Source organism: Corythoichthys intestinalis, chromosome 5 (assembly GCF_030265065.1).
Source record: "Corythoichthys intestinalis isolate RoL2023-P3 chromosome 5, ASM3026506v1, whole genome shotgun sequence".
Taxonomy (NCBI): domain Eukaryota; kingdom Metazoa; phylum Chordata; class Actinopteri; order Syngnathiformes; family Syngnathidae; genus Corythoichthys; species Corythoichthys intestinalis.
This window is the reverse complement of record NC_080399.1, coordinates 18,795,710-18,812,082: the sequence shown is the minus strand read 5'-3', so window position 1 is coordinate 18,812,082 and position 16,373 is coordinate 18,795,710. Positions and strand designations below refer to the sequence as shown.

At 39.7% G+C, this 16,373-nt stretch overlaps 1 protein-coding gene and 1 pseudogene across 5 annotated transcripts in view; both read left to right on the top strand.

Moving 5' to 3' along the window:
• The window catches only part of shisal1b (shisa like 1b), a 156,150-nt gene that overhangs the window by 116,372 nt on the left and 23,405 nt on the right, over positions 1-16,373 (top strand). For 4 of the 5 annotated variants that reach the window (XM_057836626.1, XM_057836624.1, XM_057836627.1 and 1 more), the window contains one exon: positions 2,340-2,640. In XM_057836626.1, coding sequence (XP_057692609.1) covers positions 2,340-2,640 — 301 coding nt within the window. Of the gene's footprint in view, positions 1-2,339; positions 2,641-16,373 lie in introns of those variants that run through there. The other variant, XM_057836628.1, reaches the window with a different exon arrangement.
• Positions 11,823-11,947, top strand: LOC130916900 (uncharacterized; annotated as a pseudogene).

The window sequence follows — 16,373 nt, the reverse complement described above, 5'->3', positions numbered from 1 at the left end:
TCACAATGAAAAAAATGGCGTCTGTAAAAAAGTCACGGATATCTACCTCATAACTATCGCTTAATTGTATTTTTTTTGTGACTGTCGGATTTTCTCCGATATGTTAGATGATAAATAATCGATCCGAACAAAGTAAAACTGGGAGAGAAAAAAACCCCAAAACGTTTAAAAGGGTAAAAATATGAAAAAGAACTCTATGATGTCTGCGATTTCTGCATCACGACCCTTGTTATATTACCATATTTCACCCATAAAATCTCCCCAAAATTCGGCTGTGGCCATTCACATCTGTTTCTTGACACTCCATGATACATGCATCTCAATACTTTGTTATGTACCCTTTGTTGGCAATAACGGAGGCCAAACGTTTTCTGTAACTCTTCACAAGCTTTTCACACACTGTTGCTGGTATGTTGGCCCATTCCTCCATGCAGATCTCCTCTAGAGCAGTGATGTTTTGGGGCTGTCGTTGGGCAACACGGACTTTCAGCTCCCTCCTCACCCTGTGACGTCAACATGATAACAAGAACGGGGAGCAAAAATCCCAGAACCACATGGGGAGACCTAGTGAATGACCTACAGAGAGCCGGGACCACAGTAACAAAAGCTACTATCAGTAATACAATGCGCTGCCAGGGACTCAAATCCTGCACTGCCAGACGTGTCCCCCTGCTGAAGAAAGTACACGTCCAGGCCCGTCTGCGGTTCGCTAGAGAGCATTTGGATGATCCAGAAGAGGACTGGGAGAATGTGTTATGGTCAGATGAAACCAAATTAGATCTTTTTGGTAGAAACACAGGTTCTCTTGTTTGGAGGAAAAAGAATACTGAATTGCACCATACCCACTGTGAAGCATGGGGGTGGAAACATCATGCTTTGGGGCTGTTTTTCTGCAAAGGGACCAGGACGACTGATCTGTGTAAAGGAAAGAATGAATTGGGCCATGTATCGAGAGATTTTGAGTGAAAATCTCCTTCCATCAGCAAGGGCATTAAAGATGAGACGTGGCTGGGTCTTTCAGCATGACAATGATCCCAAACACACAGCCAGGGCAACAAGGGAGTGGCTTCATAAGAAGCATTTCAAGGTCCTGGAGTGGCCTAGCCAGTCTCCAGGTCTCAACCCCATAGAAAATTTGTGGAGGGAGTTGCTAGTCCGTGTTGCCCAACGACAGCCCCAAAACATCACTGCTCTAGAGGAGATCTGCATGGAGGAATGGGCCAAAATACCAGCAACAGTGTGTGAAAAGCTTGTGAAGAGTTACAGAAAACATTTGGCCTCCGTTATTGCCAATAAAGGGCACATAAACAAGTATTGAGATGAACTTTTGGTATTAACCAAATACTTATTTCCCACCAAGATTTGCAAATAAATTATTTAAAAATCAAACAATGTGATTTTCTGTTTTTTTTTTTCCACATTCTCTCTCTCATGGTTAAGTTTAACCATGTTGACAATTACAGGCCTCTCTAATATTTTCAAGTGGGAGAACTTGCACAATTAGTGGTTGACAAAATACTTATTTGCCTTACTGTAATTATTATTATTTTTTAATGATGTAATTAATCGATGAAATAATCAGCAGAACACTTGACCCAAAAATATTCGATAGTTGTATCAGTAATTTCCATGTATTTGCCCATTATTGTCTTGTGCAAATAAGACAGCCCTCAAACTGGTCCACAGCTGGGCTGGTCACAGTTCTGACCTTCGTTACCTTGACAACCAAGGGAACGGTCTCTAATCTTTGTAACTAAAGTGCCTTCAGGGCAGCCTCAAGCCAGAAGCTGAGCCCACAGTCTGTGTAAAACGTGAGCCCCCATGACGACAACGAAGCTTTTTAACTAATAGAGGCAGCGTTTCATGGACCGCATTGTGTATTTGGTTCCATACACGTCACGAAACAACTACACCTCCAACACCTTCACTGAGCAATCAAGTAAAGTGCTGAATTTCAGAATCTATTGCAAATCTGTGCTAATCTTTTGTCATTGACATGAGTGCAAGGGTGTCACGTATGGGTGTTTCTGCATGAAAATGTTGCAGCTAGTTTAGCTTGGCTGTCAGAGTCTGGCATTTGCTTAGAGGTGAATCCTGGATCAGCGTGCAGCCTTGCCTCTTTTGTTTTGGGTGAAATTAAAAAACAGCCAGAATTGCTGAACAGCTCACTTAAAACACGTTTACAGAAATAGAGGGATAAAATATTTCCTTTGTTATTTCATTTCACATTTAATGGCACTCCAGAAACCAAGCTATTTGTATACAAGCCATTAAATTGTCACTTTTCAATGATATGCCCCATTAAACACGCAGTACGTTATGTATCCATCTGTGTGCAGTAATTACACGGCGCTGGTGGGGGTGTGGATCTACGGCTTCTTTGTCATGGTGCTGCTGGCTCTGGACTTCCTCTACTACTCGGCCATCAATTATGAGCTGTGCCGGGTCTACCTGGAGAAATGGGGCCTGGGGGGCCGATGGCTGAAGAAGGCCCGCAGTCAGTGGCAGCGGTCCATGGAAGAAGAGAGCCAAGCCCAGGCTCAGCCCACAGTGCCCGGCCTCTACCAGCCCAGACACAGCCTCCGAGGGGAGAGCCACAGCCCCACGCTGCTGCCCTACAACACATCCAGTGCGTGGTGAGTCAACAGCCAGTGACGCAAATCCTATATTGTTCAACCCGTAGTATGTCATGAATTTCCTCGGTAACACACTGTGTCTTGAAGAAGATTCAGATTTAAGATTCAGTACCCTTCTGGCTAATAGTACTCAATACAATTTGTATGATAAAGAGTTTAGGAATAAAATGAGTTTATTTCTTTCCTTGTTTCTTTTGAAAACACCCTAAGTTATAGATAAGAGATTATACTAACAGCATCAAATATGTCTCCTTGTTTTTTTCTCACTTATATTCTAAAAGTACATAATGTTCAAATATTGCTGTTCTGCTCTTTGTTTATCTTTTACCTAAAAATAGCTTCCCAAAAGACCTATTCACTTAGCTAGCCTTTTCGGAAGCTGTTGTTATTAACTCCTTATAGACAGGGGTGAAAGTGGCTCGAATTTCTTGCCAGAACTCCCTGACATAAAGGTCAGCACGGATGCTGATTTTTTTTTTTATTATTTTTGAGGGGGGAGGGTGTCTAACCTCCTAAAACCACCGAAATGTAAAAACAGTTTTTGCCACAGCTATACCATAGGCGGAGTTTGACAACATGTTGATGACGCAGTGTCAGCAATAAAATTAACTTACAATATGAATATTTTAATAATAAGTTGAAGATGAGTGTTTTATGTTTCCCATCATTCTTGAGGGGAAATTCTAAATCAGGCTGCTTAAGACAGCTATACTTTTCGCCAAGATCGTCATCCATTGAATATGGTATGCCCGCCTGTGTCTTGCCAATTGAGTTACCCCCGTCACAAATTGTATCCTCTGGGTGGAGCCACTGCACTGCATGGTTTTTTTTTTTTAGTTTGTTTTTTATTGTTTTCCAGTCACTTTATGTTGAGCATCCATTTCTGAGCAATGGAATCAGACTTGCGAACTATGTGACAATGTATAAAGGGACAACACCCCCAAGACAGAAAAAAAAAAAAATGGAAAAAAAACCCATACACGCAAAACACAAAAAAAATCATGCTTATACCGTATTTTTCGGACTATAAGTCACAGTTTTTTCATAGTTTGGCTGGGGGTGCGACTTGTACTCTGGAGCGACTTATGTGTGAAATTATTAACACACTATGATATTTATTTCACATGTTATTTTGGTGTTTTGGAGTGACACTGATGGTTTGGTAAACTTGTTAGCAGGTTCTTTATGCTATAGTTTTCTGAATAACTCTTAATAGCTATAGCCACGTTCGCATTCTGCCTTTGGCAATGTGTGTTCAATTGTATTATTGACTTTTTTATATTGAAATGCATGCTTTTAGTTTGTGGCACTTTCACGCCCACGTGGGGGCGCACTCGCACTTGTTTATGCGAAGAAGAGCGCTCACATGCCAGAAGAAGACAGACAGCTACGCAGCGTCTCTGAGCGAGTGGGCGAGAGAGATAGATCGAGAGAGACACGGCTGCGAACCTACGTTCATTGTTTATGCTTGTAAAATATCTCTACAGAGGCCACGCCTGAGTGTATCATCTTTTCTGTTGCTGTTGTGTGTTTTCCACCCACGATCAGACACTTAGAGCCAGTTGCGTGGGTGTTTGAACGATGTGCTAATGCTAGCGAACGCATGCTAACTGTTTGTGTCATTGCTGTAAAAGCACCTATTTATCATTTATTTACGTTGATGCGAACCTGTTTGGTATCGAGGATGAAATTGATTCCGCAAATTATACGGACGTCAAGCATCATCATTTGGGAGTTTAGCTCGCTGTATAGCCAGGACCGAGGCATAGCGTCCTGGTGAGGACAGTGTATTCGCATTTCGTTGTTCATGCACTGTACACTTATTCAGCATGTTGTTCTTTATTGTATTTAATTGCCTTTCAAGATGACAGATCTGTTCTATGTGTTTTATCAAGTAAATGTCCCCCAAAATGCGACTTATACTCCGGTGCGACTTTTATATGTTTTTTTTCCCCCTTCGTTGGGCATTTTATGGCTGGTGCGACTTATACTCAGGTGCGACTTGTAGTCTGAAAAATACGGTACACACAAATTGTACCTCGTGGGTCCTAAAGATATACTGTATATTTGGATCCTGTCTCCGTAATTCAGCAGCAGCAAATAGCCTCACACAGTGCTCCCCAAAAATCAGCGTCCAGCGATGTATACATAGAAATTTATGAACCTTTGGGTCCAGCGGAAGGAGCGGCCTCATACCGTACGTCACTAACAGAAAGGGGAAAACATCAAAATAACGCACAAAACAACAAAAATAAACTAAACGTTAATCCGGAATCTGGGGGAAATTCAAGGCTCTAGTATACACCAGAAAAGGGGTCCACCTTGCGTAAAATTTGTTTTCTTAGCCGCCGAGTGTACACCGGATTTTCTCTCGATGGACACAATTCAAGATGAGCTGGGAGATTTCCATGCAAGTAGAATCAGTCGCCTTGCCAAAAGGGTGACAAAGGCATTTCTATTCTGGTCCATCTTGGATAATTCCAACACAGACAAGGATGTTCCAAACAGCGCTATGCTGGGGTCTGGACTTATTCATACGCCGCATATTCCTGAAATTGTGTTAAATACCTCCAGCCAAAGGTTATATAAAGATGGGCAAGACCAGAACATGTGGGAATGATTAGCTGGTGAACGGTTACATCGTGCACAGGTAGGGGCAACATCTTTATAACTCCTGGGCAACCTGTACTTAGTCCAGAGTGCTCTATGTATAATTTTGCACTGAATAAGACCATGCCGTGCACAAATTGATGAAGAATCATCACTATTAGTTCCTGTTCCCACAGTGCTTTAATTGGTGCCAATGAGACATTTTGTAAGCTACAAATTTGGCCGTAAATAGTCGATAGACTGCCTTTATGTGAAGGCAGAGGCATTAGAAATTATCTAAAGCATTCTAAACAGTCTAAACATTAAGTATACAAAAATTTATTGTAAACAATAAGAATTCAAGTATGAACATTCAAAACCGTTTTTATGGCTTGAACAATGTACATTGTCAAAATCAATATGCCTGTGCAAACATGTCATTGTAACACAAATTACTTACAGCTTGAACAGTACACTTCAAAAAGACAACTTATTGTTCATGGCTGCTGTGACATAATTACTCAACACAAGTGTTTACTGCAAGGTTTCAGTTTTTTTTTTCCCCAGTGTATTTTTTAATACATACACACACACATTAAAGCTGCATTGATCTAATGACACAGAATTAACCACATACAGAAAAATAGCTGGGGCCATTAAACAGTTATATTATAATTTTCACTGTTTGATTGTACTTTATGCTGAATGCTTTACCATCACAAAAGCTATCAGAGAAATCACACACAGACAAGAGATACACAATAACGTGATAAACTAATGCCAGTGACGTCAGATTGAAACAACTTGGAAGTCGGGGTAGTTATTTTTTCTCCGACTTCGCGACTTGGACCTCCCAGTTCGAGTGGCGTTCCAATGATATTTTCCTACTCGGAGGTCTGAAAAGTCCGACATCCCACTTTTCTGGAACGCAGCATAGTAGCTAGATGCAGTCCGAGACCAATCCGCTCATTAAGTTCAGCTGTTTCTACAAGTTTAGAGCCGCTATCCGACTCCCATCACGTTCATTTGTAGCGTTAGCCGCTAGCGTTAGCCTGTGGCTGCGCTACCAGTAGAAAGCATTGAAAGCATCCTCTTTGGAAATCGGGAGGACAGCGGGTGAATGCCCGTCTGGATGCCGCCAAGAGTCTATTTAATGTCGGGTGAAAGTTTGGCGAACCTCCCTTGAGCAACACTCCATCACGTTTGCTTGTAGCGCTAGCCGCTAGCGTTAGCCTACCGGGCTCGTTTGATTGGCTTCCTGATAACCACGTGACTCCATACGTAAGCACACTGTCTGCTTTCTTAAAGGGGAACGAACATAGCCGAACAACACAGAGTCAAAGCGGGATGAAAAGACTATATTTTCTTGTTTTATTAAATTACCGAATTTACCGTCATGGTCAAAATGACGTCGGTCATCGTAAAGAATTTCGGTACCGGAAAATTTTCGGCTTACCGCCCTGCTCTATAATTAACATACATTAACAAAAATACGTACATATGGTTTATATTATGGACAGTAAAATGGAATATATTTTGAAGATAAAGGAAACATTGGAATTTTTAAAAATAAGAAATAAATTAATAAAGTAGCCTCACATAAATAAACAAAAATTAGTCCAAAGTGCTTATTAACCTGGAAGATAATCTAAACCTCCCTGTAAGAGCAAATAAAATTAAACTCATCAACTCTTTCCTTTCTCTTAAAGATCTGGTCAATTTTCCGTTGCATTGCCACTCTTTTATTACATTAATTCAACAAGCTTGTTTTTTTCCTGTCTATTTGCTGTTCCAGAAAGCATGTGCATTCCAACCAATCAGAGCTAACTATCCAGGCTGATCACATGTCAGTATGTCAGCCAGTTGAACAGACAGCAGAGTCCATTTTTTATTTTTATTTATTTATTTATTTATTTATTTTTGCTATGTTTGCTGCATGCATGTGCACAGCAGGACGAGTCAGATTCTGAGACAGAGAGACGCTGGGAAGAACTACGTGGAATAAATAAATAAACAAATAATGAATATACATGAATATACATGAAATTTGGTGGAAACGGATTACACTTCACAAGCACTTTATTAGGCTTGTTGTGAACACTTGTGTATGTAAATCTGACGTTAGTAGAGTGTTCTTCTTGGAGATGTGTGTGTGGCAGCCTGGCAGTGTTTTTTTTTTTAACATTGGGTTTTGGTAGTTGGCGTCATAATTTCAGGATCAATGCACCGTTCTGCCCCGTTCCGGCCCCAATTTTTTTACGGGAATGGTGTTCCAGACAACTCCTGCACACTTTCACCCCTGCTTATAGACCAAGTGACATGTGCCATCAATGGCATCCAGTGAGTTAAAGTAAAGTGTTAATGAATAACTGGGTCCTATTTTGAAGTTGTTTTTTTTTTTGCCTGCTAGAAGCCTCATATGAGCTTTGTTAGCGCATACAAGATGATTTACAACATGTACTAGGAACCAATGGAGGGATTTTTTTTACCCTTTTGGGAGCCTTCCCCCTGGGAAGTGATGCAATCTTTCTAAGCAAAGCTGCGTTTGTGTCCTGTGCGCTCAATTTCTCATTGAATTTCCCACACCTCTGTCTGCTTCTGCCGTTCCTCTCGGGCCGTGATCATTTCATGTGGCCGCTTTTGACAAATGACTTCCACAACCGTAGATGGCGGAATGGCGGATGCTTCAGGAGGCATCCTGGGGACCCTGTGCCTGCTAGAGAGGTGCTTAACTAAGAGGGAACGTGTCTACAGGGCCTCCTCATTAGACATCAACTCAGCTCGGGGCGATAGCTCCCATCAATCCTTTTGACTGGAGAGTATGACCCGCCGAGGCAGCTTTAAGGCTATAAAAATGCTTGAAAGAAATGCTCATTGAAAAATTGGGCCAACGAAAGGGCAGCGGACGAAACTAAGATATAGTCATTCTTGCTACTGATCACTTCTCTTCGATTGATGTTAGCAGTGTATTGTAGTGGTGGGGCGATACAATTAAAATCACGATACGGTGCATCTTAAGTTGCAGCATCAACATGTGATACGTCACGATATATCGTCACAAAGCACAACTACTACGGTTTCCCAGCTGCTCAGGGGGCTTGGGAGGGTAAGGGAGACCTTGTGGTGCGTTGGCTTGATCTAGTCAATGCCTATGGCTCTATACACCACAAGCTCGCGGAGACTACCCTGGATCAACACCATGTCCACAAAACGATATAGTAACACATTCATATTTTCTTAGACAAATAACCATAGAATTCTCAACACTGTTGGCCTCTTGGGCTTCAAGACCACCTGATAGTGCCATAGAGCAAATGAACCAACATGAAGCTTTGAACTAATTGGCTGCAAAGCTTCATTGCGTCAAGAAGCTACATTTGGCCATCACTACTCAATGTAAACTCTCACTTCCCTATGGAGTGACAAACAACCTCTGCTGCCAACTGCTGTCAATATGCCCCGTGCCTCCCATCATGCAATGCAGCGCTACAAATGTAAATAACATCCAAACTTGTGTGTGAATAATTTCTTCAGTTACTGTTCCAGTTGTTTCTTTAATTGCTAGTTATGCTATTTAGTTTGTTGTTATGTGATTATTATTGATTCGTTTTGTAACCGTGAGTGAATGACCTTTGATTTAGACCTGCTGACTTGCTGTTGTTCACACATTGGGTAGTACCTAGTCATTCTTTCAGCAAGTTGTAAATGCTACTTAAGCCTACTTCCCTTATAATTACTGTATAAATGGCTATTGGTACACACAGGAAAATAGTTAAGTCATGGTATTGCTTTGTGAAGCTTGTTTATAGGTTATGTTATAAAAAAATTTTGGCAAAAGATTTATGGTGTACACTTTATAACGATCATGTTGCGAAACATTTTTATAGATATAGATATAGATATATTTTTTAATATGCAGGTAAGGCTCTGAATCTGTTCCCTCTTCTAACTGTGTTCTAGTTGTTTTGGTTTTAAAAAAATGTCACACAAGATTTATTGATGTGTCATTCATGAAAAGTTTAGGGCAAGTGATTATTTTTGGTAATAAAAAAACAAAACAAATTGTTATTATATTGTAGCATCTTCATGGACAACGCCCACTTGGTGATGATAATGCATACTGAACAGGAAAACAGTCCATTATTTTCAATCAATTGTACCCTCCTGAACGCCACGAACTGTAAAAAAAAAAAAAAAAGTTGCTCAAGGGTGTTGCTCAAGAGTTTAAGATGAAGCTCACTACGCTAAATGCTAATGCTAGCGAAACCGCAAATGCTATGCTAACGCTACGAGCCACCTAGCATCGTGTTTTTGCAACGGCGTCACAACCCCTTTCCCTCGTCCCCTTGTAGTAACGCACGGCTTCAAATCCTTAGTAACGGTAACGGCGTTGCAAAGATGGGAAAAGTACCGTATTGGCCCGAATATTTGACAGTGTTTTTTGCATTGAAATAAGACTGAAAAAGAGTCGTCGTGTATTTGCGGTCTAGACGTTATACCCATTCACGACGCTAGATGGCGCCAGATATCATTGAAGCGATGTTCTGTCATGACAGATCTCAGCTACTCTCAAGTTTAACCATTTTGCATTATTTTATTGCAATGTTTTCCCTTATTCAGATTTGTTTAAGACTACAGTTACAGTTAGACTTCACTTTAATGGTTAATGCAGTTATTGCAAATTTTGTTGTTTTATCACAATAGATTGGTTTATTTACATTTCAAAAACCAGAAGCCATTCATTTACGAATGTGATTGCACTTTAGTTTACATATTTAAATGTTCAGATATTAAGATTTTAATGAGGCAAAATAACATGCTTTTTCTCTCAAATATATTGTTATAATCATTTGTGTCGGATGTACTGTAATTATTTTCTGTATAAAAATTAATTTGTTCAAAAAGTCTTTTTTCAAACTTGAGTCTTGAAAAAGAGGGGGTCATCTTATCAGGGCCGTCTTATATTCGGGCAAATACGGTAATTAATTGCTGACAAAAATAACGCCATTATACTCTAACGCCCTTATGAACAACACTGCCAAGATTACAGTGGATCCCCAACTTCTGACACAAGCTTGTCTCTCAGGAGGGATACTATAGTATATATCAATTCAGCATACTGTAATTACTTTACACCAATGTACTACATTCCCCTTATTACTGGACTTCGACATTGTCTTGTGACATAGAACAAACCGATGACCCTTTCAAGGAATAACGAAAGGTGGAGGAAAAGGGAATATCCACATAAGTACTACAGTATGTGGTTAGTCATGTGATGAATAGGCTGGAGAGAAGAAAAGCTGAAAATGAGCTTGTTGCAGTCTAAGACTGTAGCGGTCTATCTAAGGGATGAATCAGGATTCCAGAGTCATGACAACCCTGAGTCATCTTTAACTGGCTTCATCGCTTTATCATAAAGGACAGTAGAAAGTTGTCTTCCTGTCTGGACTGTGTCAAAAATCCTTGCAAAAACGCCAACTGTACGTGACAATTTAGTCTAAGAAAGAAAGGCTAAGTGGTCAAAGTGGTTTACGTCTTGGCCCAGGACTGCTAATCTTAGGTGATTTTATGATTTTTGTTGTATTGACCTTCCCTGAGAAAACCAAATTTTCCTTCTGTCAGTTGTAGGACAAGCAGTGTAAAGAAAAACACCACTCTTACTTAAAGCATAGGCTAAGAAACCTGCTTATTGGTGTGAAAAAGTCGTCAGTGTTCATTCCTATAAAAGCTGTATCCTCTCCTCTTTTCAGAAGCGAACACTTGCACTAACCAACAAAATTACCAAAACTTGTTACAAAACTCTCATTTGGGCCTTGGTGTAATGACACCATAATATGGAAGTGATTTGCATCACAGGTAGTATTTATTGGGGATAACAAAACACTTCGTATTATAGCTTCTGATTCGGGAATATAAAATGCTGCATGATTACTGTCCAAATAAAAACAGTCTTCCCAAAAGTGCTAAGTAACCATGATTACTAACAATTCATGTGTGTCAAACTTAGCACAGCCTCAAATGCCCTTGATTCACAATGCTATCGTCAACCCCAGAGAGGTTGCAGGGTAATGGCTCAGAAAAGTGGCTCCACAGGGCTGAACATCTGTTGGCAAAATCCCCTCCAAAATGGCACAAATGATTGCTAGGGCATCCATGAAAAACCTTTTATACATGAAGGGTATGAACTGACATCTGCTATGTTGTTAACTTATCACAATACACTCTCATACAAGGCATATTTTGTTCTTGCAATCCAACTATGACCTTTTAACTACAGTGTATAATTTAGTAGCATTATAAAAATACTGTACTCTCCTGTTTTACAACAGTTCAAGCTTGTTTAAAAAGGAGAATAGTAACAACAAAAATACTGCAGATCCAGCTCAGTGGTAATTGGTGGTATTTTTCTTCAGCAGAAACACGAACCGTTTTAGATACATCTGACTGGTAAGGTTTTATTTTAGAGCAAGCCCCAAGCTACTGATGATGTCCTTTGGGACGAACTGTAGCTGGTGGGCACCATGTTCGTAGCCATTACTGTTAGGGGTGTCAATTAGTAAGGGTAATTTTGTGCTTGTGTTTGAGGTTGATGCCATCTTTGTGTATTGCCAGAATCGTACCCGCTGAGGTTTAACTGAGGCGCTATTGTTGCTAGTTGAAAACTTGCCTTTGCCCTCTAACTATTGTTGGTTATGGCAGTTTTTTGTGTTCCCTTGGGAGACCATGTTTTGTGTCAATAAGAAGTTGTTTCACCCTCTGCCAGGCTTAATGTAGTTGCTGTCTCATTTTTTTAGTGTTGCTTGTTATATGATGACATAAAATACAGCGAGGAAATTTATTGCTAGTGAGCTCGGCTCAAAAAGGAAGTTATTTTCTTTGGTTGTATTACAAGAGCAAAAATAGAAATGAAAAAATAAGGTGTTTTTTCTCATTGCCACGATTGACTCCTGGGGTTTATCCGTGTTGTGATCTTTGCTATTTTAATACTACCCTATACCATGCCAAATATGATATGAAATTTTGTAGACAATGCCATATTTGACAGTTTCTCTGTAGAAGGATTTGTTTTTGCACTAATACAGTTTGCTTTTAGCTTCAGTTTTCTAGTTAGCATTACAATACAAAATACACGTAATACATGTATCTTACAGAATGTCGAAAATACAAAATGAATGATTTCACAGTTTGAAAACAAATTTTTTTTAAATTATGTTATCCAAGAACTGGTAAGTAATTGCCTCAATTGTGTATGAAACTCGGTATTTGAATTTTGACTCTTACTGTGGACCTCTCACTGTAAGGGGTGTCAGGTGCAATAAGTAGCTTTGGTTTAAAGGATAAGCCAGGTTAATGTGCTGTGTCACAATTTTATTGATTTCTTACTTAAAGAGCATACGACATTAGAAAAAAAGTCTTAAATAGCATTATTATGTGGATTAGAATCATATTTTGAGATGATTCGACTATATACTGTACAACAATTTAGCAAAGCGCAGATGACGAGAAATTAGTCTGTTAATATGCCGGTTAGCCATGCCTACCATTATAGGGCTCTAGTGTCCCCAACAGGTGGATGACGTCAGCGGGAGACTGGGCTTATCAGTTTTACTATTCAGCCCACTGAGGCGGAATTAACAGAACGAGGAAAACGCGATGAAGAGAGCCACAAAATGTCATTGTTTCAGTCTCTCTACCCCAATATTTTTACAGGATATTCTTTTTATCCAAGTATTTTTTCCCCAATAGCTAAATAAATGGCTTGAGAAGGACCAGTCAGCCCGTGGAGGGGTACGTATTCACAACAAGGAAAACGCGACGAAGAGAGCAGCAAAATGTCATTGTTTCTGTCTCTTTACTTCAATATTTTTACAGGATATTCTTTTTATCCAAGTATTTTCCCCAATTGCTAAATAAATGGCATGGTCATGACAAATAACAGTCTTGTGCTAAATGGAATATGAAATAATAAAAATGCACTTATTCAAGACGACATGGCAAAATTACTCCATAATGGTCAAAACTGTCGACTTCACCTTTACAGTCGCACCGAACGATATTTTATGACACCTTAAATCGGACATATGTCATTTCCCTTCCCCGGCTTCGGAGATTGTAAACAAACCAAGAGGCGTGACAGCTAGCCGACATGTTAACCTGAACCGACTGATGTTTCAAAGTCTTCGAAGCGGAAAATCACACATAACTAGCCCGGATGTTTTGACATGACGACTGGGTTGTCGATTGTCTTCGCCGGAGAGCAATTTACAGCTCGTTCCCCGGAGGAGGGCGGCTGCAGTTGTTGTGCAGCTAATGTGCATGAGGAGAGCTTTTTACATGCCTATCAATGATCAAATGTAAGTAGTCCTTAATTTAAAGAAAGTTTGTAGTGTTTACTTTGTAATTGCTGTATTGGCGGCTATTTTTAACTCAAAGTTGCAATTTCTGATCGGTCGGAAAATTTGACAGAACACCGGGCACATGAGCACAATAAGCCAAATATAGTGCTCTCCCAGCGGGTGGATGTGCGACAAGCTGCCGGTGTTGTGCCGAAAAATAGCCGCCCCGCATGCATGTCAGCCACAAAATGCAAGCCACCTACATATTAAAATGATCCCAGTATTTGACATAATACAAAACACGATGTTTACTCATTTCCTCGTAAGTCCAATGGCCCCACAGTAGTAGGGCTTGTTTTGGCCAATGTCCACGGTGAATGGGAACATTTTGAAACTCCAAAAAGGCGCACACACCTCTCCCTCATACAGCAAGATTTTTCTGCAGCCGTTTGGCTGGCGTGATGTGAAAAATAAACGTATTAATCCGCAAAATCAGCTGAATCCTTAGTCCTCATGCACAACAGTATAGTGAAGAGGACGCCTTCATCCGTACACGTCACAGCGCCCGCCTCCTCAATGCAAGATCTAAGCCGGAAGTCACTCATTTTCATTACGCGGGATTAAAAAAACTAAATAAATATAGCGATCGCTTCCACACACATCCAAGCGGTCCATATCATTCAGGAGCATAAAATACCGCGTGTATTATGAAATAAACATGCTTTTTCTTGTCACATGCACTTTAATGGTTTATATTCTATGTCTATTTATCTATACTGTATATATAAAGGGAACCAAGGACAGAAAGGCTTGTGATTCATAAAAGATAAATGTTATTTTAATAGTTTTTTAAAAATTGATATTTAAACCCCTCTTGATATTTGGCTTTTTATACAATTTGTAAAATTAGTTAATTCATTAGTAGGCTACCATTGTTGTTGACGTTTCAGGACGTTGACGTCACTGGGTTAAGCTGCCGGGCTTTCAGAGTATGACTATAGCGACATAAACATGTCATTTGTTCAGCCTTGTCAAGTTGAACCTGAGAGGAACATTAGTGAGCATGACAGCACTTTCGATATTTCATAAAACGAGCAGCAAAAGCAAAATGACCTGGAAAGACAGGATGAGACGAGAGTAGGACAAAACACCGGCTAAATGTCCTACAACAGGCGAATTTGAAAAATATTTCAAATGGTATCTGACTGCCACTGTTAACTTTTCTGTTGTAAAAAACAACTTTAGTAAGGGGGAAGTGTAAATAAATCCTAAATTTAAGATTTGTTATTCATGAAAAAATTAAGTGTTTGTTGGCTGTCACTGAGTAGCATTTGCAATCGCTACCCAAAAATAGCAATGTAGATTACCCCCAAGAACGGTCAGAGACTTAAAACTACCAGAGGATATACTATATAAGAAAGACAGGGCATATGGTGGTAAAGGATAGCTTGTTGAAAAAGGAGAATGTCATTGTCAGTGGCGTAAGGGATTGCACACAAGAAAAAGGTGTCAATAAAAAACTTACCTCTGGATCAGGTCGGCTCTTTTTCCCGTCTTTTTCAGCCCTCAATACTCAAGCCATCTCTTTAACTTAACATGTTTATGTTCTTCTAAAGGCTGTCAAACGATTAAAATTTTTTAACTGAGTTAATCACAGCTTAAAAATTAATTAATCGTAATTAATCGCAATTCAAACCATCTCTAAAATATGCCATATTTTTCTGTAAATTATTGTTGTAATGGAAAGATAACAAGACGGACAAAAACATTCAAATACTGTACTGTATTTATTTATTACAACAATAAATCCACAAGATGGCATTAACATTATTAACATTTATGTGTATTTTGCATAGCTATTTGATTGGGAATGCCAGTTCTCTTTGCTTTGAGCACTTTTCTTTTTGTGAAAATTATTTTTTTGAGAGATAGGAATATTATTTTTGTTGTGCTTTCACTAAACGATACTGTAGCGACTTAACTGTTTGGCCCAAATGCATGATGGGGAGTTGGGCAACCATGACTGTCAGTGGTGGCTGCAAGTGGTATACGGTATGTTCTCAATTAGGTGTGTTAAGAAAAATATTTTCTCCTGCTTTGCCCAATTGCATGATGGGAAATTGGGCAACTGTGACTGTCAGTAGTGGCTGCAAATGGTATACAATTACTTTTGTGATGTGTTAAATTAAGCGTGTCAAGAAAAGTTCATCTCTTACTCTGCCCAATTGTATAGTAGGAGCTTGGGCAAACATGACTGTTAGTAGTGGCTGCTTAAGTCAATAAAAGGTGCGGTCCAATTAAGGCCTGTGTTCACTCGCATTTCTCTGCCTGTCCGGTGTCACTGTAAACCGTTTGAGGCAACGCATGAACGGGTCACTCTGTCCATGCATTATTTGCGTCAAATATTTTAATGTGATTAATTGAAAAAAAAAAATTCGAACACAATTGGTAGGTTTAGCTCAGTAAACATCTCGTTCATACACTATTTCTATGCATTTACTATTAGGGACAAACGGGAGTTTGACCCACCTAGCAACAATTGCAAACGTCATGAATATTAATTCGTGTTGTTTGCGGTACGCCATTGCAGTAACCCGGTAGTATTCATCGAGTGACAATGACAATCTGCGTCATCACCCCGAGCGTTCATTGTGCGCATAAAACATGGCACCCTCCAGAGGTCAAAACATGTACTAAATATTATAGATTTTAAAATCAATGGCAATATATTGTTTCTCATAACATATTTTATCAAAAGAGAACACTTGAGGCTTGTTAGACCCTAAAAGTCTTTATGTCTGAGGTTCCC